The sequence below is a fragment of the Platalea leucorodia genome (genome assembly GCF_965183815.1).
Source record: "Platalea leucorodia genome assembly, chromosome: Z".
NCBI lineage: Eukaryota > Metazoa > Chordata > Aves > Pelecaniformes > Threskiornithidae > Platalea > Platalea leucorodia.
The window spans coordinates 608,933-632,269 of NC_138858.1; the positions used below are offsets into that span (position 1 = coordinate 608,933).

Sequence of the window (23,337 nt, forward strand, 5' to 3'; positions counted from 1 at the left end):
TTGTGTCTGTTTTTACACACGGTACGTAGTTTTGAAGGAACCAGAAGCTATGGAGGAAAGCCCTTCCTTGCGGAGCTGCGCGTGCCAGAGCCAGCAGAGGGAGCGGCCCTGCCGACGCCGACAGCTCCGGGAAGCGCTGCGGAGGCCGCTCATCGTGAGCCGGCTCATTTTAACAAACCGTTTGGTTAATTTTTGAGAGACACTCACTCCGCTCCATCTGTCTGTGCTCGACAAAGGCGGTATCAGCACGAGGAGGAGAACAGGCCGTTTGGAAGACCCAGCTCCGAGGCAGCACGCTCGCTAGGGGGGACGGTGCCAGGGGTATAGCTGACACCAGAATTTTTCCATTAGTTAAAACAGGATATACCCTAACTCGCGTTGGACTAGAAAGAGTCATAGTGGCCTGAAAAGAATAACGAAAAGGTAAACATTTGTCATCTTTGTCATCTGCAAGGGATATTCACAGCCATACGTGCTCTCCTTCCATTGCCGATCCACAGCGACGGAACACAGAGGAACTAAAGAGTTCGGCCACCTTTCGAGCAGCCTTGTTCTCAGCAGGGCACGCCGTCTCATTTCAAATACCCCCAGAAGCCTGGAGCCTGCGTGACCTAGCCCTAACACCACCACCGCTACACCACCGACCTCGGGCGCAGGCAATCGGAAGAGAGAAGAGGCTGGCATCCTGGCTGCGCCTTTCAGGCTGCAGGCTTTTCAGAAAAGAGCAGGTAAAAGCAATAAACCCAGAGGCAACCCGTAATGAGTTATCGTGTCATTAGAAGTGCAGCTTCCCATTAATGAAAAACATCCGTGATTTTAACTGAAAAGCACTTTACCTTTTTCAACTTCCAGCCAGCCACGATTTCTACCGACTTCATGACTCAGAAGGCAAAAGCAGGAACTAAGAAATTCCATCAGATATACCCATTTAGAGTATACACACAATCCTTTCTTTCCCAAACTGTTTAAATAAGAATATCCACACCGTAGTGTCTTATTTCACCCAACCAGTAGTAACCAGAAGACATTTTCTTCTCGTTTGTACATATGCATTCAGCTTTATCACTTGTGAGTGCATCTGTGCGCATATGCAGAAACTGTATTTATAACAAGTGTGTCACCACTGTGCCAAATAACCCAACAGCCAGTCCAGCGCTACCTTCCGAAGTGCTGTCTTTTACTTATTTGTATTTTTTAAAAGCAGAAAAAAACCAATCAAAAACCCAAGTCATAGAATCACAGAATCGTCAGGGTCGGAAAGGACCTCTGAGGCCATCTGGACAGACCTTCAGGGAAAGACCGAAACTTGTCCGCTGAGGCAGACCATGCTCAGAAACAGACCCAGTCACTGGAGAAGTACTGCTACTTCGATTTCAGTAACACGTAAAGATACTCAGGAGAGGAAATTTCATTTCACATTCCAAGGTTCTCTAGGCAGTAATTGCATTTGAGTGCAGTGACTTGCACAGTGCAGCCTCAGCCAGGATGATACTCATAGCATCATTCCTAATACGTGAGTAAAAACAAAATAGTAGTAAGTAATAATAATTGTTCAGTATGTTGCGTAACTAAGATTAATTACATTATAATTTGCATTACTTGATTACATGCAAGAACACAAATACTAGCTGAATTCATGAAGACATTACATTTAAGACGTTGAGAAGAAATCAGAAGGAAATAAGTGTAAAATAATAACATATATAATACAGTATATGTCAGGTGGTAAATATATGTGCCAATGCACGAGAGAGTAACAAGATTATAATGTGTCTTTCAGAGTTAAGCAAAGCTAATACTAAATTTACAAAATCCCAGTCTGCAATATCTATTAGTTGTCAGTATATATCAAGAGACTTGTAATTTTGCAGGGCAAAATGTAAAACAGGTTATAAAAAACCCACTTACATCTACACTGACTAGCCACTTAACGTCCACCTCAACGAGAACTATGTAGATGAAATTCATCCCATTTAACCGTCACCTTGGGTTGCTCATAGCTGCTATTTCATTCTACGTTCTAGTATACTTTGTGTCACTGTAATCATAATTCTATAAATTTCTGAACTCATATATCATTAGTTACTATTGAAATGATTTCATAAGCCAAAAAGAACTTCAAAAAAGCAAAATCAAAAGCATTGGGTTTTCTTTATTGTTACAGTCTTCAGAAGAAAAATACTAGTTTCCCTAGTGCTCTACGCTGGTAGGAGACTTTGCTTGGATTTAATCAGGCAAGAAGTGGCTTACAGACGCTGCAAGCCTACAGGCAGTGGCTTATAATGGTAAAGTTGATTAAAAACGGTGAGGAAAACCCGCTGAGATGCAAAACACTATGTGTGCCTTGCAGTTGCTCTTTCACAGTTACACGGTAACTTACTGTTCTGGCCCAGCATGAAGGCCTGCGTGACTCTGCCGCGAAGAGGCACGTCAGCTGCTGCGGCCGCTACTTTGCTATTCTAACACGTTTTCAAATGACTTCACATTAACTCATTCTAAAGTGTGTAACTATCTAAAATATTTAGCAGTCACTTGACCTTTTTTCTCCAAAAAAGGACATTACAAAGATCAGGAATTTGTCCCCGACACTTGATTTATTTTCTGAAAAGAGACAAAAAAACCCACGTATTTGTCCATACTCCAGAAGTGCTGGTTAGGAACGACATGCAGAAATCCTAATGTTTCATAGCATGGAGGATACCACGAGTGTGTTAAATCCTCAGACCGATGGGGGCATTGACCGATGACTTCTCTTTGCTGTGACAGCAGCAAACGCACAACGCAAGCCCATAAGTCAACCCTGTCCAAATCTACAGCGGGATGAATCACAAGGCATTTTCCTCTGCTCTCAAGTGTTTATTTTTCAAAGCAAGGCCTATTTATCCGCACACTTCTAAAGACAGAGCCCACTCATCGTGCGGAGCTGCCTCAGAGCTTCGCTCCTGCGCCTCCCTCGTGTCGTCCTTGCTGACGCACGCCCGCGGCCTTTCCGCGCCGTCCCGGCACCTCTGGCGCAGGAGGGACGGTCGCCCGACGAGAGGCCGCAGCGCTGGGCTGCTGCTCCACCCGCGCGTGCCCTCGGTGGCTGGGAAGAGACCGTCTGCCCTGCAGCTGGCACCCAGGCAAACCCAGCCCCGACCCCGCCGCCTGCGCGACCCCAGCCTCCTGCCCGCCGTCCCGCGGGAAGCTCCGGGAGGACCCTTGGGTAGTCACCTCCCAAGGGCAGGGGCAGGAAAGGGAGTTTTGGGGCAGGCGCTCTCCAGCTACTGCAGACAAGAAGAAGGAATGAGGGCAGCAGGAAGATTCAAGAGGAGACCAGCTGCTGCGAGAGACACCTCCCGTCACAAGCGCGGAGAGGACGCTCCGGAGCGGAAGCGCAGCGTTCAGCCGTCCCTCGCTCCCCGGCCGCGCTGCCGACCCAGGGGTGCGCTGCGCCGCCCAGGACGACCCTCAGCACGGCCCCCTCGGGTACTCCATCCTTTGCCGCGTCTCGGTTACCGCGCAGCGCCGAGCAGCCAGCGCCCGCTGCACTTACCGATTCAAATGCTTTACTCTCACATCAGATATTAGCCTGCGGCTGTGTGCTAGAAGTTACACCATAACAAAAATCAACTTGAAAGAGATTTCTGATCTCATGGAAACTATTCATGGGAGAGGGAAACAACAGAGCATCAGGGTCTACACACATCCACACCGAGAGAAGAAAATACACGTAGACAGGATTCATTATTGCTGGTTTTTAGGGATCCCGAACATACACTACACAGTAAAAAACTACGTGTACAGTTCTAATGCCAGTAAATTTTCCTTATCCCCTTGCTCAGGTCAAACGTTACATGTTTCTTCTCCATCGCTCCAAATGAGAATTTAATCACCCGATCCCTACGGATCCTCAGCAGAGCCGTTAATGGGATCGTTGCTACACAACGCACTCTCGGCAGCTGTGTTAGAATGGTAACACCTGGAGCAACTTTAATCACACTTAAGATTCAAGCAGCACGACACGTTAATATCTTGGCAAGGTACGCAAGGCCCCTAAAACAAACAGAAAAATTAAACTGGAACTTTAGCCAAAAAAGAAAACTTTCTGAAAGCTTGCCAACACAACACCAGAAACATTTCACAAAGTTTGTAATACATGATGCTGTTAGTCTCAACTTTTACTAAAGAACTGTTTAAAACCAAGTTTAAGACATAAGTTGGGAATATGTTTTAACTCTCTGGAAATCCTACTGACAAGATCAATTTACTGAAATATTTAAGGGCCACATCAATAAAACTAAGTGAAATTTGAACCGAGTTCTAACTTTATGCATTTTGAACAGTAAGAGGCATTTTTACAATTTATCAATTCCTAAGCAAATTTTAGGAGTTCTTTTGAACACGACATCTTAAATATTTACAAAAGTTCTATGAGAAGTATGGCTGAAGGAGATACTCCAATGCCAGGGATTCAGCTGTAAAGTGTCCAGTGTATCCTTTAACAAATCAAATGAACCCTGGAGAGATTCCTGCTTCTCTCAGATTACCTCTGTGAATTTGCCACAGCACTTCAATATTTATGTAAAGTTCCTCTTAACGAGCAGATTCAATATTCCAACGACTAGCTTTGCTTTTTTCAAAAGAAGGGGTAAAATTTAAAGCTCTGGAAATAATGCAGAAACAAAACCCAGCCAATTAAATATATCAAGTAAACCAAAAATCTGTAATCGTATGAAAAGGCCAAACGAAACGAGATCTAGAGAAAGCAAAGCTAGCACATAAATACAGCAATTCTAGGGTTAGTATTTGCAATAGAAATCTTGTTTTCTCTGTGCCTTAGTCCCATCTCTTCTCTAGAATTTGCTCCTCCTTTCTTTTCTTTTGGTACTGCAGCATCTCGACGCCAGCTGCAGGAGCCTGTGCGGTAGATGCTAACGTTGCGAGCGAGCAGCAGTACTCCTATAGGGCGACCCAGCGACGCTGCTAACAGTACTACAGGTACTAACGGGTCTCCTCAGCAAGCACCATGTGTGCGACTACATCGACGCACGAGCTGCTTCTTTTGTTGCTTATGGTCAGCATCAAAAGCTGTTCTTCGAAATAGCAAATTTGGGTGAAGAAAATAAAAAACCTTCGTCTTACCATATTCTGCACAGAGCTACCAAAGGAACGTTTGTTGCAAGTTTCACAAAAAAAATTGAAGTTGATTAAACTTTTAATTGCTCCTTTCACTTTCATGTAGTTTCAAGATAGATATGCAAGCTAATGAACAATTTGTAAGCATCATTAAAGAAATACAGGAAAATCCATAGGGAGACTCATTTATACAGTAAGAAATTAGTCATTTCAATAACAGCTAAATTGGATACCACTTATTTCAAACTGACATAAAACTTCTAAGTAGATGGGAGCATTTGCAGTAAAAAATTTCCACACACTTAGGCTTGAGATAGCAAGAATGTCAAAACTGAATTAACCTTTGGGGGGAAAAAAAAAAATTGTTTTCCATTTGTTTTGGCTTCAGAACCAGCGTCTCCCCCAGTTACTACCCGATTTGATTCTATAAGTCATTGCACAGCAAGCCTAGACTTGGAGAAAAGCTATTCCTACACCTGTGACCAATTCTTTCAAAACAAAAGACTTGAGAACATACAACGTGACTGTATCTGTATCTTTCCATTAGACCATTTAAAACCAGTTCTCTTGTTTGACAATTGTTATTTTGGCCAAAGACCAGTGCAAAGTATGCTCTGTTCATCCCATCTTGTGATACGCACATGAACAGGGAAGCAATCGCGTGAAGACTGCCTGAGGCACTTCAAAAACTTCTCTTTTCCCTCTCAAGTCCCCAGTTTAAAACTCAAGGTGGTTCAAGGCTCAACTGGAATTAAAACCTGGACTTGCCATAGCCTAACAGAAAAGCAGTAAGTCAGCACAGTTCACCGAACTCTTTTCTGCATTAGTACTTACTGCCAGCCTTCTCATGGCATAGGCTGAGCAGGAGAAAATGCTTTTATCGCCTTTCTCTCTAAAAGGTGGACTCAGTGGTCCTTATGGGTCCCCTTTCAACTTGAGATGTTCTATGATTCTAAGCTGCCATCCTGAGGAACCGCAACAGCAGCACCTGGACACGTCCGAGACCAAGGAAATTCTCAGCCTGCCTGCCGAGTCAGACCTCGGTGCCTGGCACCTGAGAGACTGGGACTGAGAGCCAGCAGGGAAAGCAGAGCTTCTTCAAATAAGACAGAGGGTGCTGCTGGCTTTTGGTCTTTCCTGCATGCTGTGGGGCACACGGGGAGACAGCTGGGAGTCATTTTAAGTACTGCCAAACACTGCCCCAGTTTGAGCTGCTCCTCACAGAGCGAAGGCAGGCGGTGAACTCGGGAACGGCTTCCTCTGGTGGGAGAGGGCACCAACAGCCACCGCTGTGATTAACGGCTTTCTCGCCAACACAGAGTCCGTAATTTGCATTGGTTGTAATGAAGTAATAGGATCTCTCATCACATTTATGAACAATCAATTATAAAGCCGCCTTGCTCTGCTGAGTTTATTCTGTTTAAACGCACAAAATAGTCAATGCAGAGCACCTACCTGGCTCCGAAGATGTCCTTTTTCGCTAGATCAATGCCAGAAACCACCTTTACCCTGAGGATACGAGACTCCTCCTGTTAACAAAAAAGAAAAGGGGTTTAATGTTTATTCTGTAATTCATTTTGAAGATCAACAGTTCGCAAGACGTTAAGCTGTGAATGAATTCTCGGGCTTTAGATAGCAGGAGTCTTTCCTAGGTAGGATTCTGAAAAGAAAAACCTCTTGGAAGGAGGTATACACTTTCTCTGCTAAAGAACAGCCCAAATCCAAACATGAAAAGCATCCAACTCCAGTCAGGGCTGTTAAGAGTTAAATAAAAGCAGAATAAGAGTAGATAACAGTAATAACGTCATAGTGATAATAACGTAACAATAATAGTAATAAAAGTAGAAGGTAATTTGCCAAGCAGGGCCGCTTCAAATCCTAAATGATCCATACTACACAGAAATTCATTCTGCTTAGACTCTAAAGCTGTCTCCTCAAACACAAAGGAAAATATTCAGAACAATTTTTGTCCAATAATGCTAATACCTCTCGGTCAGAGAGATGTCTGCAGTTTAAAAGAAGGGTGCAAGATTAAAAAGAAATCCTGAAAATTACGTTGTTTAAACCCGTCTCATCACCTTGGTATATACAGAGCTCAAAACCAACTTTCAATGACACGTGGCAATTTCTGAAGATGTGTCTTAGTAGGACATCAACCTGATGCTCAGTTTATCACTTCATGACGTTAAGCTCCTGAGGAACACTGGTATAAACAGTATTTTTTACTTTATTTTTTTTCATTCTGTTTGACCAGCTCATTTTTGCTACACAAAGAGGCCACCGTAATTAAATCTGGCAAGGATCCTACAGAAACAGGTTCTGCAGTCACCCGTATCAGTTATACCTCTTTCTCCTCTGATAAGCCTTCCAGAACGGCAAGATACAAGATTCAATTACGGTAATTTGAGACTCCGTTCCTTGAAGCTTGTTCAGAAAACAATAACATTTTCCCACAGGTTTATCCTGGCACGACCATACTACACCTATTCTATTTGCTTTAGATAGCTAAAAGCGAGACACAGATTTGTTAGCTGTATCCGAGATTTTCGAGAGGGTTAGGAAGGTCAGAAGCACCCCAGAAGCAAACCCGTGCCTGTCCAGTCTAACACCATTCCCCTGGAAGGAGTCAGGTCGCTGCAGAGAAACACGACGTCTCACTGAACCCGTCTGCGGGGCGAGCTTCATCCTGACACGCGTCCCGCCACCGAACTGTCCTGCGTTAAGGCAGCAGCCCCAGGATTTAAATCCTTTCCGAAAATATGTTTGTTGGTACTCCTTCCAGCAGCACTCAGCACTGTCCAAAGTAGTTTCTAATTAAGACAACAGGATTCCTTCCCAAAAGAGCCTAAAGCTTACCAGAGAGGTGAACCAAACAGTACGCGACAAAGAACAATTGAACGGTGTTATCTTAGTGGATATTGATTTTTTTTTTCATATGTTAACTTTTTTCAATCTGTTAATGTCAATACAACATGCCTGGTCTTCTAGAGCGGTTTTAATAGATAAAAGGCAACGAACTTGCAAATTGCGATCAAGAAAATTCCTTCATTAAGAGAAGACAACATAGGGGAAAAAAAAAAGTCAGAAATGCCGACTATTCTGACCTTACTGAAGGAGAACGGGAGGATAAGAAGTTGTAATACTAAGTAGAGAGGGACAGAAGGAGGGATTATGGACAGTTACTATATTATCAATGCTACTCAGATTTCCTCCCACAAAGCCAGCATCAACTTTGCTAGAGTGGCATCTTATTTCTGCACTAAAATCATCTTTGTGTACTAACTGAATTAAAAAAAAAAATAAAAAAATAAAAAAAAAATCAAGAAAAAACGTCAGAGCAGGAGGAAGTCCAGCTACTGGAGGATCCATAATTTAGGTTCTGCACGACAAAAAAGATGATGCTCCAGACTACCTAAATAGATAGATTCTCAAAAACATACTTGAAGTTTCCCTTTGTACTTTAAGTACAGGAGAAGATGGACCCTGTTCCCTCACTGCATGCAGGCTCTCGGCCTCTGCTAAATATGCCATTTACCAAGCAGAATCAGTGCTTTTGCAAATATTTGTTCAAATTTTCATATGCATGAAATATATGTAATATTTTAAAAAATAATTAAATTGCCTCAATTAGTAACAAGGCCCCACCTATCTACCCTAGAAATTTTTCCTTCAGTCAGTAAGATACTTACTTTGATAACAGCTACTGTATACACGGAGCAAGGCGGATTTTGGATGATGGCAAATTTTTCTGCAGAACATGACAGTTAATATACAGTACTCTGAAACATATGAGTAGCTGTGCAGACAGCTTGTCTGTAAAATAATTCTCTTGGAATGCACCGAACTTTTCTTATCTGTATCATTTTGTCTAAAAGCATTCACAAAAGCAGCGTAACAACACAGGTGCATTCATGTGCACGCATATGCATGAAAAGCATAATAAAAGCATGTTCTAGCTCATGCAGCTACACAAACCCTCAGCCGATAGAGATGAAGGATTCCCAAATTAAGCTTGCTCAAGCATCACCACGGGTAGCAGTGGGAACCGGCAGCAGCTCCCAGCTTCCCACCTGTGCGCAGGCTGACACCTCCAATTCCTGTTCCTCTCATCTCCAGTTCCCTAGCTGGGGGGAACAGCAAGGCTGAAGGGCAGGAAAAAAAGGTTTTCATATTCCTATGCTTGCTCCTTCTGTCCCAATTTCTTCGTTTATCTCCAAGTATGCTGCGTCTAGGTAAAGAAAGGAGTTAAATTTTCGCGGCAATAGAGAGGTGATCTCACCTCATTGTCCACCAAAAGAATCAGATAAAGGATTGCATGGCTAGGCACTGCGAGAGACTTGAAACACAGAGCATCCATTACCCCACACAGGTTTCCACCCACCCTTCTCTGAAAAGACTGTACAAGAAAAGAAAATTAGGATTTTGATTTGTTTTTCTTGTAAACCCAGGGCACAACAACAGAGAGCAGCCAAGACAAGACCACTAAACGTGGAAAAATTCCGAGTGAGAAGAGCCAGGATCCAAACCCCAAATAAAGTGAGCCCTTTGCAGCTTTGAGCCTGAGCTCATCTGTAGTTAAGCAGCACTTAGGCTTGTTGAGATCAAGGACACGTTTACAAATACATTTCTTCCAGTGGAAAGTGCCAACTTAAACAGCTCTCCCCTCCAGTTTATTCCATTCCCACCGAGGTTCTTCTGAACCTAGGTCAACACCTTGAGCCAGTGGAGGCCACAAACGGCACGCCAACAAAACTGAAGGTAAGGGGAGGAAGAAATGGACAGCCAGAGATGAAGGGCAGATGGAGGCAGCTGCTTAAAAGCCAGTACTGCTATGCAAAGATATAGATAACAGATACTAGGACGAGAGGGAATGGCCTCAAGCTGCGCCAGGGCAGGTTTAGGTGGGATATCAGGAAAAATTTCTTCACCGAAAGGGCTGTCAGGCCCCGGCACAGGCTGCCCAGGGAAGTGGTTGAGTCCCCATCCCTGGGGGTATTTAAAAGCCGGGTAGATGTGGTGCTTAGGGACATGGTTTAGTGGCGGACTTGGCAGTGATAGGTTTATGGCTGGACTCTATGACCTTAAAGGTCTTTTCCAGCCTAAATAATTCCGCGATTCTGTGATGTATGTAGCACCAAGACCAGAAATTCAAGGCTTCAGTCTACAACACTCAATAATATTGAGCTGAGTTTAGAAAATGCTGACTTGCCTCCTTTGGTTTTTTTTTTTTACTCCAAATACCTAGATTGCCAGGACAGGGAAGTCCTTACATACAAGCACGGAGAACGCCTTCACTGAGTTCTGTGTCATTTGGACACACCCTCCAGATTAAATAATAATAAAAAAAGCCAAAGACTTACCCATCACTCCAGGATTAGCTAACTATAGACCAACAGCACTTGCCAGTAAAGCTAACAACTCCTGTAAGCCTTGGGCTCATTGCTCATGCTCTGCACAGCGTCTACAAAAGCCTAAGACCTGAGTCAGTAATCCAGCACAGCAAAGTTCAGTGCCACCAGAAGTACCTGTGTGAATGCTCACCGGCACCCAATCTGATATATCCCGCAAAGATTGAGCTGACTGTATTTAGTAGGTAGGAAAACCCCAGACACAAGTAGAGAATGGGGTGAGGAAACAAATTTGGGGGATTAAGGAGAAGCGGTATCTTGCAGAGCTATGGTTCTTGCCGGGATCCTATGCATTGCAGACAGGGTGTGCAGTGAGGTTGAAGGCTACATGAAGGGACGCACGGTTGGAGTTGCGGTTTGCAAACCGTGTAAATGAACAAAACCACACAGGGCAGGTTAACAAGGCTGATCAGGAGAGAGACATTCACAAGCCCAGATCTGCAGGGACTTGGATCGGAGAACCAGACACGCAACCCACAGAAGCAAAGCTCCCTAGTGAGGGATCCCTCCCTCGCTCAGTGCGGTGGCCGGAGACCGACCAAACGGGCCATCAGAAGTGGGGAACGAGGGCTGCTTCAGCACCACCGCCGCTGAACCACAGTACATACTCTTCCTCAAGCATCAGATACAAAGCAGAAAAGGATGGTGGAGAGGTCCTTGACCAGAGCAAGATGATTTTTTTGTTGGACTTAAAGGTACTTGCTTAATTAGCGTGTGCATATCTTAAAACATGCCACATGACAATACCGAGTTCTTTACAGATAGATAGCTTTAGGTACCGCATCAATTGACATGCCGCTGAGCGGAAGGACAACCTTAAACTGTCTAGACAACAAGGTGACATACACAAATCCAGTAGAGCACAATTTATTGGCAGTTAAATATCCTGACTGCAAGACTTCCATGAGTAATCAATCACGTAATGCACTCTCATAGAGCAGTTTTCCCAACACAAACTTCCATTTTCTGGCAACTGCATCTAACATTCCTCCGAGTCAGTACAAAGTGAAAAGAAGAAATCGCTTACCACCTCCCACGGTGGTCAGGCTGAAGGACACAATCCTGGGACGCTCCCTCCCTCCCATGCACCCCAGGGGCCAGCACCTACCCTCACTCGCTCACATCTTTCCACTAGCGGTCAAATTTTCCTTCTCGCAACATCACAGGGATCAGGAGGTAGGAACATGCAAGAGGGGTACGGTAAAGGGAGGACAAGGCTAGGAAAGCGGAGAGCACCTGACAGAAACACTGTCCTTACCGGAGGACTTTGGCTACTTAGAAGCCACTTGCTGTTCGAGTTGCCATTCCCCGCACACTCCAAGGAAGAGGCAGCAGCCCACAAGCGCACTCTAGAAGCAGTTCATGGTCCACAGTCCCCACTAGGCCACCCTAACCTACCCAAAATGAGTTAATACTTGGTGTTCCAAGGTCACTTTATTCAACTCTGCGTGTTTTCACAGCTTCGCTCCACGTCAACGGGAACCAACCACTACACTGGTTGCATGGTCATACCCTTTCCAACAGCATCTGCACCAGAATGCAAAAGGGAATATGGGAATATTTGAAATCAACAAGATCCATTTTCCTCTCCCAACTCCCCCAATACCATGGATGGGAGCTTTTGACCTGGATTCCTTCCTCTTCATTTTATATTTAGTAATCACAGACAACCGGTGCTTCGATTATTTAAATGCTATGATACTGACAGTGCTTAATAGCAGCAACTTATCTGCTGCATCCATCTTTAAATCATTTTTCATAATCTTGCTAAGTGGGTATATAAAAGGCGCTCTTCTGGTTCCACTCGGAGTTGAAAATATATATCAAAGAGAAATACTCGTCTGGTGGCAAGATTAAACTGTATCCACCTTTTGTGCCATTCCTGTGCTGTCTGAAACTACTAGTATTAACCACGGACAAGCAGCAAACTAGACGAGACGAACATCTAACTCTGCAATTTTTGTATTCCGCTGAATTCCATTCATTTCAAAAAGCACACATCCTAAGCTTCTTTTTGAAATGTGCTGTTTGAAAAAGACGTTAAGCTCACCCCCCAGAGGCGTTTTTCCGTCATCATAAGCCTTTGCCTGTAGCACACTGGGCCCAGAAGGGTCTCCTTAAAGCGCCAGGCGCTGCCACTCCCTAGGCCGCCCAAGAGCTGCAGCGGAGCTGCCAGCAGCTCCTGCTTCCAGAGGACGGGGCGTGCTCCTCCGCGGCGCTGACACCGGCCCCGCTACAGCCTCGGATCCGACACGGAAATTGCATTCCTCCCTCCATCAGTTTTTTCAACTGCAACGCAGAACATGTCTCGGAATTTAAAGCTATGTTGTTCAGAGTCCTTTGATTAAAAAATTTTGCAACACTGCTGCTAGAAATCCAAAGCTGTGCACACACATCAGGGTGGCGGTTGTTGGCTGGCTGCTAGCAGTTAAGCAGTAAAATGCTAACATTTGTGAAGCCTCACTTGTCGAAGTTATTTAGCCTATATTCTTTCCATCCTCACTGCACTAACCCTCGCCTACCTCACCCACGGCAGCAGGGGTGCCATAAAGCGCTTGGTTAGCTATTAATGTTGAGTTCCACCGCTAACCACATTCATACTTACTTCTGCTTTGTCCAATGATTAACATGAAGTTTATGTAGTCTTGCCTCCCTGAAAAATGTCAGAGGTTACATAGTTTTCTTCTTTACTGAAGGATAACCTTTATACAGGTCCTGTTTTCCCATCTGTAATTCACACTGCCATTTTAGAAGACATAACTGATTTAGGCGGAACCAAGCTAGGAAACCAAAAGCCAAACATGCAGCAAAAACCAGACTTCACTGACAATGAACAAACCACAATTCACCTTAGAAAACGGATAAGACAATACAGATGTGTCTACAGATTTAGGAGACTTTTGTTATGTATATTTATGTGCATCATTCACATTTTTTAATTAATTTTTAAATGAACAACACATCTTCTCCAGGTGCTTTGAAAAGCCAAGTAATTTCTAACACCTATTAAAACATTCATATAAAGAAAATTTATTAAAAAGTCCTCCTGCCGTTGGATTAATAAAATATCCTGGAGCTGGGAAGTTTAGGGAAGAGTTATGGAAACAACAGGGGAGGAAGGCAGGCAAAACGCAGTGCCCTGAGCCGTGCGCTGCTTCCCCGCGGGCGAGGACGGAACGCCACCCCGCAGCTTCGCCCCTCCAGAAAATAACCCAGGAGGGGTGGCTTAGTCCAGACCACCTAAAGCAAAACAGACACGCTATAAAAACCAACCCCAACGAGTTTTGGAATACGCATCCATATGTTCTAAATACTCATAAGAAGAAATCCACAGTGATCCGCAGTCCAGGGTAAGAAGAAAAGCTGTAGATGTCAACTTCCTATAGGACAGAAAATCGCATGACACATTTAGAGTATGCATTAAGAGAATAGCACTGAAATAACAATCGATATGGGTATAAAATTAGAAGCTTGGCTTTTCTAAATGAACAGACAAGTGTGAAAGGCGCAATGTTTGGATCAATGCAAACCAGTATTTGAAGAGATGCCACGCAGACCAGAGAAGATAAAACATTTAACATGTTCTCTTCCACATTTCCCGAGCCGCACAACCCCCCAGCCAGCCTTCGCCTCATCTGCGTCAGGGACGCCAGAGCCAGGCAGTCGCCCGAGCAGCGGCGGCGTGCCCAGACGTGACGCCGTGGTCTTCACGCAGGCACCGAAAGCCGAACTTACCGAGCGCTGCCCGGCTGCTTGGGCGCAGGACCCCCACGCCACCGGCGGGCCGCGTCTGCACCGGCTCGCGGGGGCCCTGGCAGCCTCCGACGGCCAACGCGGAAGTTTCGCTGACGGAGGCAATAAATGTCCATCGCCAAGGCAACAAGGTGAAAGGAGAGCAATCTAGGATTTCACCTGAAGAAAGCTTAACACGTACCGCGGCGGGGGAGTGTTGGGTTGCGTTTGTTTTTTTTTTTTCTTTTCTCTGTGTAGAGACATTTTTGATTTCAAACCAAGATAGGCGTCGGCGAGGTAAATTTCCACTGGCTGGAAGGAGAGAAACCAGATCACACTGGAAAGTTACCTGCTCGCAGGGACTCTCTGAATCCGGTTTCACCCACTGAGCACCTCGTCTCTATTTTTATTACACCTGAAAGTTTGCAAAACATAACAAAATAGAAAAAAACAACAGATCTTTAACTCATTGTTTTGGTTGCAAAACACATCAGAATGGAAAAGACAACAAATCTTTAACCCAATGTTTTAACTGTTGGAACTTGTTATCCTGAATGAAAACACACACAGAGCCCCTGGCGTGCTGGACGTAACAAAAACATACAGTCCCCCAAACAAACTGCTCTTTAATTCTCCCCATTATTGTGAAAAATCAACTAGGATTTGCAGTTTCAAAACAAAATAGAATATTTCTCATCTACTTAAAAAAAGAGCAAAAGTGTTTTCTATAGTAAGCCTAACATTAGGCTGCTCCTAAATCTTTTAGCAATTGAAAACGCAGAAGACAAGTTAGATTGCAGAAGAGTCATGCTGATTCTTACTTTGATTTGTTGGTGGATTAAACCAACCCACGTTACCGCTGAGTGAAAAAACAGCACTCTAGGAAGCTACTCCACATCAACGCCTTACCCTGAACGTTACCACATCGGACTACCCTCTGTTCTGACGTACAGCCACCCGCCTACCATCAAACAACCTGAGGGCCACCCAAGAGGGAGAACCGAAGCGGGATGCCCTATCCGACAGCCGGCCGCCACCACCCCCGGGGCAAAGCCAGCCGCCGGCACACCGAGCCAGCCGCCGGCACACCGAGCCAGCCGAGGAAAAGCCACGCTCCCGGGCTGCCGACGCACAGCCGCTCGGGGAGGGAGAGCGGCCGCCCGGCGCGAGCCGGTCCTGCCTGGGAAGCGGCGAGGTGAGACCAAGCGCCCACCCTGCCCCAGCGCTGCCCAGCCCCGCCGTCTCCCCTCCAGAACGCCCCGGCCCTGCCAGAAGGCCGCCGCGGCTCCCGCCCAGCAAACTCCAGCCACCGAACACCACGGCCCCAGAAACGCTCCGCTTTCAAATGACAATCTCTGCGTACGTTTAATGGAAAAACAACAAAACACCACAAAAGCAAGCACAGTTTGGAATGAAGGCCATGAGCCAGGCAAGGAAGTCAGTCGACATATTTAGTACCGCTACCCTCGTTACCTCCCAACAGCACGGGCAGCTGGGGCAGGACGAAGCTGGCTTGACTTTCTGGAGACACGGGGAGGAGAGGGGCATCCAAAGTGAACAGCTCAGCCTCTGGGGACATCACAGTGATTTTCTGAAGGCCGTAGCAACAGTACGTGATAAGTCTCAGTATAATTCTTGTGATATCTTAATAATCTTGATATTTGTCAGTGGCAATTTTGCAAACAGTCTTTGATAAAATCTCAGTTCTGCAATGAAAACAAAAACAGGCACCAAGGGTACGAACCACATCTCCGCTCCCCTCTGTGAAGTTCAGCCCGGGAAAACCAACTCAGAGTACAGGTCACTAGGTTACAACCACGTACCTATCCGGCTCAAGCACAGAAATTAAAATCTCATTTCAGGTAGCTTCACCACGAGCAGCTGGGAATCCAGCTCAGGTCTTCCTCCCTTCAAGCGCTGAGCACATTCCCCCTTACGAAGTCCGAGACTAAAACAGATTTTGCCTTTTCTTCCCTGCAGAATTCTCAACCCTCGCTGCATGATGCCGCATATTAAAAAACAACCAACCAACCAACATTATTTTGTCTAAAGCAGATCTCGAAATCAGAGCAATTAAACCTAGCTTTTGGAGGAAAGAATGCCACGTAACTGGGATCAGAGAGACCCTCGGCTACACGGAGTCGGGCACAGAGCGCCAGCACCCGCGGTGCTCCACGGCACGTCGCTAGGCTGAGGCCACGACTCCCCCCACGGCACGGCGGCAAAAGCCAGAACAAACCCAACTTCTGAGGAAACCAGAACTCTGCTGCTAAGCAAAAACCCGACTTCTCGTCCTCACAGGACGATGCCCCAGGTTGAGGGGGGCGAGCTCTCTGTAGCACCAGAACAAGCACGTACCCGTCAGCTCCCCGCGCTGGAGCTGGAGGAGGCGGCGGCAGCTTTGGGAGCACGCTCCTTCTGCGGGCGAGCCTGATCGGCTGGCAGAAGAGACGAGGGGTTTAAGTTCACAGGATGGCTGTATGAAGCCAAGTTGCTCAAGCGTAGCCACAGGCCACCTCAGGCTACACTTAAAAGCTCTGAGTATCCCACAATGCTACAACATTTATTGAATTACATTTTACTGAGTATCTTACTTAAGGCACACCAGAACCATCGCATCAACAGATGAAGCAAACGCCAGTAAGCATTAAAAGAACTGCAGAGTTTGGGGAACTGTGGGAATCTTAATCTCATCCAACAGAAAAATATTACATGTTTTACAATCATGATTCAAGTCCTACTTCTAGGACTTGGGACCTCTATGAAGAGGCACCACATTCGTGTTTCCCTTGGCTAGACGGACACCGCTGGGGAGGAAAAACACCAGGCAGAATTTCAGAACGGCACAGCTTTGTCTTAGAGGGACAGCACCGCGATGCTGCTCCTGCACGCGGACAAAACGGCACGCAAACCTGATGCGAGCAAGCTAAACGCACGCACATCAGGAGCCGTGTACGGAGATCAAAGATACACGCGTATCAGCAACAGGGTTAGGAACCAGGACTCAAAACTCCCAGTCCAACGCTGAAAGCACACTATTAAGAAACAGGCTCAAATCACAGTGCTGACCTCATGAAAATCTGCTAACGAGGTATTTTTACTGCATGTTTAAAAAAAAAAGTGTTCCAGGTGAATTGCGATCTATTTTTATAAAAATCCATGCAGCTAGATATACTTGAGCAATTTTAGCAAGCATGTTGAACCAGGTCACCTGTGGTCTTTAGAAATACCTAAGAGAACGCAAAAGAACTTTAAATTAATGGACTCGCTGTACTGCACAAGACTTTATTCTCCTTATTTAACATTTAGACCTACTTCTATCACTCACTAAAGGAATTCATCTAACGGACACGTCGTTTTCTGCACAACCTAATTCACTGAATTCTCCAGAAGGCTCACGCAGGCTGCGCGCAGATGTCATCTACATCTAGCTGCGCCAGTGAAGAAAAAAATTCTTACCCAACAACTGTTTTCCTGGTTTCTAACACTGCCAGAGGTTACCATCTCCCCCCTCCAGCTGACAGCAGAGACCACGACAACGAAAATAAGCCAGGTTGGTTTCATTAGCCTCGCTCCCTTGGACGGCTTCAAGCTCCTGAGTGCTCAGAGCGGTGGCTGGGGAGGAGACATGGCCTCTACCACAGGGGCTGCGACTACTTACTGGTTCCCTTCGCTTGCCACCACTCTGGGCTCAGACTCGGTGATGACTTGGATTTCCACTTTCTTGGCTCTTCCATCTAAATAGGAAGACTATGCTCTGAACACCTCCTCCCGTCACTCACACAACATGAAGGACTATCCCTGAGAAGCTTCCAATACCAACAAGTTTGCCATAAAAAGCACAACGATCACTCGTATCCACTTAATTTAGCGCCATTTTGTGGCAAGTATCTCAAAGGAAAGAAAAAAAACAGCGTCGTATGAGAAAGCAGGGTATGTTTGCTGAATCATCTGTATACGTCATGAATTTATGCTATGGGAAATTCTCTTTCTGAATTCTCAGTCTGCTTTTCTCAGGACAAGCCAAGAGAAGTATGTAATCTTCGGGGGTAGCCACAAAACAGGAAAAGCAGCATTTGTTACATGCTGCTGTTAAAAATACAAACAAAGCTTTGCCTAGGAGTTTCTGGTGCGTTTGCAGAAGTCTGTGACCTGAAAGTGACTCTCCTATACAGATGTAGTTTTAAAAGAAAAACAAACAAACAAACCAACCCAAACCAAACCACCCAACCCTGATCTTGCAGAGATCAGCACGAAGATCATCTGCATCCAAACTGAAAATTTACTGCAAGTTTAAACAGAAAATTCATAAAGGAAAATCTGACAGTAACTTCTTTTCCTTCCCTTAGGGGAGACAGAAACTCAGCTGATTCATTAAAACCTCAACCTTTTATTGAAACAAATATCTGATTTTCTGGCATGCAAAAATAGCCCTTCAAGTATGAACTATCATGAAATAAAGGAATGATGTTTTTACATGTAGGATGATTACGTTACACTGGCCCCGACACTTGTAAAAGCTTTGCCAGCCAGAGAGCGACCAGGGCCAGCTGGTTTCACTTCAGATATTCATTATCTTCGGGTCAACGTCCAGGCAGATCTATTACTTTCCAGCACACAGAAGAGAGCAGTACTTCAAGACTTATTAGTCAAAAGAGAAACACAAAAAATCCAATTCCCCAGTGAATGTCTAACAATTTTGCCCAATAATGAAGAATGGTCTAAATTCCCAATTAAGAGCCTGCAGTAAGAAGTCACAGAAGGATGCAGGAGACTTGTTTTCAAAGCATCTTTTCTAGCATGACCATTAGGTTTTTGCCTTTCACTAAGCTAACCTCTGATACAGTTAAATATTTCTTCTTTTTTTAAAAACTAAACATCTTGAAGTGGTGTTTTTTGATATGATGAAATCCACCAGGCCGTTAAAGCTTTTTTAAAGTGAAAAATCATTAATTACACTTTATACAACTCTCTTCATTTTCCCCTATGCAAAATACAACACAAATTCAGGTGTAACTGTATTTTAGACTACCAGTCCTCATAAAAATCCCATTTATCAGAAAGCCTCCATGAGTAAGCAGTACATATGACCTCAAACAGAATCACAGAAGGGACGAGGCTGGATTGACCTCTGGAGATGATCTCGGCCCGCCCTGCTGCTCAAAGCCGGGGCAGCCGGAGCAGGCTGGCCCCGACCGTGCCCAGTCCGTCCTGCACATCGCCACGGACGGAGAAGACGCCACCGCCTCTGCCGGCGATGCTCTGCCTCGTGCAGCCCCGGAGGCTGCTGGCCTTCCCTGCTGCAAGGGCGTGTTGCTGGCTCGTAGGCAACGTGTTGTGCGCCAGGACCCGAAGGACCTTCTCTACAGAGCTGCTTTCCAGCGGGTCAGGCCCCATCCTCTCCTGGAGCCTGGGGTTATTCCTGCCCAGGTGCAGGACATGCATGTCCCTTTGCTGAACTTCACGAGATTCCTGTTAGCCCGTTTCTCCGGCTTCTCCAGGTCCCTCTGAATAGCAGCGCAACCCTCCGGTGTCTCAACCTCTCCTCCCAGTTTGTATTTCCTCCATCTCAAAGTTTGCTGACAAACAGCAAATTAGACTGGGGCACAAAGGGGAAGGCAGTGTTTTCAAATTTAAATAATAATACTGCAAATGACATGTTAGAGATGACTTGGAAACAGATAAAAACAGAATTCCCAGAAAAACAGCTTCAAAACAATTGTGGTTAGGAATCGGGCAGGTAGGAGAACAGGTTTAAAACAACCGTGGTTAAGAATCAGGCACGTAGGAAAACATTAAGCTCAGGTTTTCTTTGTAGGCAATGACATGTGCAAGGCTCCAAGGAGATATATGCTGGCCTGCTGGACAAAGGGCAACTTGCATTTGCACGCAGTCGAAAGCTGTTGTGAAAAAGGACAGCTCTTGCTACTGCTAGGAATGCTTACCTGGTTAGCTGTATCTGCGCTTTGCTATGCCTCGTGGCTTGCAAAAGCTTTCAGCATCGCCGAGAACAGCACCAGGTCCAAAGTACTTCCTAGGAACTCTATTATTAAGTGTTTAAACTGAATTTGAATAGTCACAATATCATCGCAACTGTTCTGAGAATCAAAACCACGCTGAAGTTCACCAGATTGGTGAACGTGGCAAGATTTATTGCAAACCACCCAGGGAAAACCATGCAGTAAGAATAAGGTCTGTTTAAGCCTCTGCAAATATCACTGCATTTATGTCCGGGGGAAAAAAAATAATCTTAGCACAATTCTTTTGTAATTAGCTATTATACATTGGAATGACTGTCTCGGGATGTAGCGCAACAACAGAAACTCCTGGTGCAGCTGAGGAGCATTTTAAATAAGGCCAGAGAGAGCGAGTGCTACCAACCCTCTACTCGCAGAGCAGGGCAGAGCCGGGGGGCTGCCCCGAGTAGCGCCGCATGATCACAAGCCATCAGGTCCTAAGATTAATTTGAACAAGTGCGATTTTAATGCTGTTGTCTCACTTCCTATTTCCAGGTTAGGGCAGGCAGTTCATCCGCTAACCGCCCGACAGCAGGTCTAAGTCTTCAAGTTACAACGCCCGTGGCTGCACCTGCAGACTGAGCAGCGCCAGAAAACGTCCCCAAGCAGCGGGGCTCGGCCGGCCGCCCCGCTGCCCTGCGGGAGCGGCCCCGGGCACAGCGTTGGCTCGGGCAATTCGCACACTCCCAAACGAGGTCTGAGCACGGTTCGGGAGGCAGCAGGGGATGGGGACCGTGCCCAACACTGTCTGCACGTGGCCAGCGGGACCTGAACAGCAGGCACACAGGCCCTTCCGTGCCCACGGACCCCAGCGTAATGGCACGGTCTTGAATTTACTGGCATACACGCAGGCAACGACTGCCACCTGCAATCATGGATGTACACAGCAATCATCAGCTGTAAGAGGTGGAAGTCTCCTATGCATATCGGAATAAATCATTACATATATAAAAATCCAAGGAATTACACACACTTCTATGTTTACACATGGATATCTTCTTTTCCATGACCAAAATTATAATTTTTTTGGCATTTGACTGAGACTTAAGACTTGGGCACTTTGTTTGCAAGACGAACAAACACAACAACAGTTCAGAAATGGGAATGTTATTTTACCAGTCAAAAGAAGATCATTATGAAAACGTGTTACAATTTTGTTAGACGTTTAGAGGTGGGGTTTGGGTTGGGTTTGGTTTGCAGCGTTTTGGGTTTGGTTTGTTGTCGTGGTTGTTTTTTGGGTTTTTTTTGTTTACGTTCACTGAGTCTGAAGACCATGACCCACGTATTTCAAAGAACTCATAAGAAAAGGCTTATATATAATTTTTCACATTGGAACAGCAGTAGAAGACTATCTCTACAAGATCCTCTTCCCTCACAGAGGAAATAATCCACTTTCTGATGATCACTTGCTCCTTTCCTGAAGAGGAGGAAGATATTCAGTAGAATACAACTTGAAATCACCTACGTTTCTGTGAAGGTGATACAACCCTGACACAACCAATGCATGCACACACACCCCCAAATTCAGCAGCAGTATTAGTTTGATTAATAGTATTCTGTAACACTTGCAGGAGCAGAAGAGATTTGACCAGAACTTGAGCTGTACCCACAGCTCAAGACCCAGCCCATGCCCGCTGAAGCGGATCAAAACATTACTGGAAGCACACCGAGCAGAGCTGCCGTATTTCTGCGGCGCTCAGCAAACAGAGACCTTGTTGGGACAAGGTCCTGGTCTTCTCCTTAGCACTGCCCAACAGCAGGCACAAGCGAGGCCAGACGCACGGAAGAGGGGAGCAGGTACCCCCATCCGCTCGCTGCTGAGCGGAATGGCACCTCCTTGCTCTTTTCAGCTGCTCATCCCTACCAGCAATTAACACCGTCAACCTAACGGAGGAGCCCTGTCCTCAGCTGCACGCCTGACATTACGCAGGCTTGGGCACCTGCATCACACGCGGGCTCGTGCCGAGCGACCTTCGGACGCAGAACTGAAAATGGCGGGCAGATGCGTTGCGGTGTATCAGCCGGCGAGAAGCCTGCGTTTCCTGGCAGAGAGGGATTAAATGCCTTCCTTCAGACCATGGTATGAGAGCGTTTCCTCAGAAACTCATTTGCGAGTAATAACCAGCGCTGAAGATCCAGACATTTCATGAAAAGTGGGACTAAAGCTCAGATTCATGTATTTCAAATATCTTCCTTAAGAGCCTCTGCAAAGGCCAACAGTTCATTTTAAAAGTTCTTAAGAATGGACTATTCAACAGCTAAGCAGAAAAAGCCAACAAACATCCTAAGAAAACGATGCCCTTTTAACACACGTTATGCTCACTATCAACCTGTATTTTATCCCTGCCATTTCACACCCCTCAAAATGCAACTTTAAAGCTTCTAGCATTTCACGTGACACCTTGAAGACAAGTCTTAGCTGACAACTTTCCCAACGCAGCACAAGTGACAGGCTGTTAACCGCGCACCGTGAGCGAGGACCCAGCCCATCTGCTGCCAACCAGCCAACAGCTAAGTCACCAGGATTCCCTCCCGCTTACCGCTCTGAGGAGGAGACACTTCCATTCCCCAAAGAGGCTGTTTTCATACACGTATTCTGATAGACCAAGCGTCAAGATATTTATGTTTCAGCGAAGCAACTGCTTCCTATGCACATAGGCTATTCTAGCCATCATTTGCTTACAGCAAGTTTTATGAAAATTCTGTTATCTTCTTTCTTTGAACTCTGAGGACATTGACAGCTGTGATTAAAAACTCATTGTTGATTGCTATCACGCCACAGGTCAATAGTCACACTTCCTTAGGGAAAAGCCTAGGAAGTGGCTGTAGATAACTAAAAAACCTGCTATCTTACGGTTTTATGCATAGAAAATGTACATTGACAAGTATGGTGCTGGGCATCCGCTTAGGTTTTTTTCTTTTTTAAAAGACATGCAAATCACAAATACATACTAAACTTTTCCCCGTTTTTGAAAGGCTGATTATGCATACAAAACATACAAAAGAAGATCCCGTATCAAATGGGGGAGGTTTACTTGCACTCATTCCAGTAGCCCAATTAG

At 45.6% G+C, this 23,337-nt stretch overlaps 1 protein-coding gene across 2 annotated transcripts in view; it reads right to left on the bottom strand.

Moving 5' to 3' along the window:
- The window catches only part of LOC309602376 (E3 ubiquitin-protein ligase NEDD4-like), a gene marked incomplete at its 5' end in the record, with an annotated part of 193,670 nt that overhangs the window by 144,081 nt on the left and 26,252 nt on the right, over positions 1-23,337 (bottom strand). For both annotated transcript variants that reach the window (XM_082335897.1, XM_082335896.1), the window contains one exon: positions 6,574-6,647. In XM_082335897.1, the coding sequence (XP_082192023.1) occupies positions 6,574-6,647 (74 nt within the window). The remainder of the gene's footprint in view (positions 1-6,573; positions 6,648-23,337) is intronic.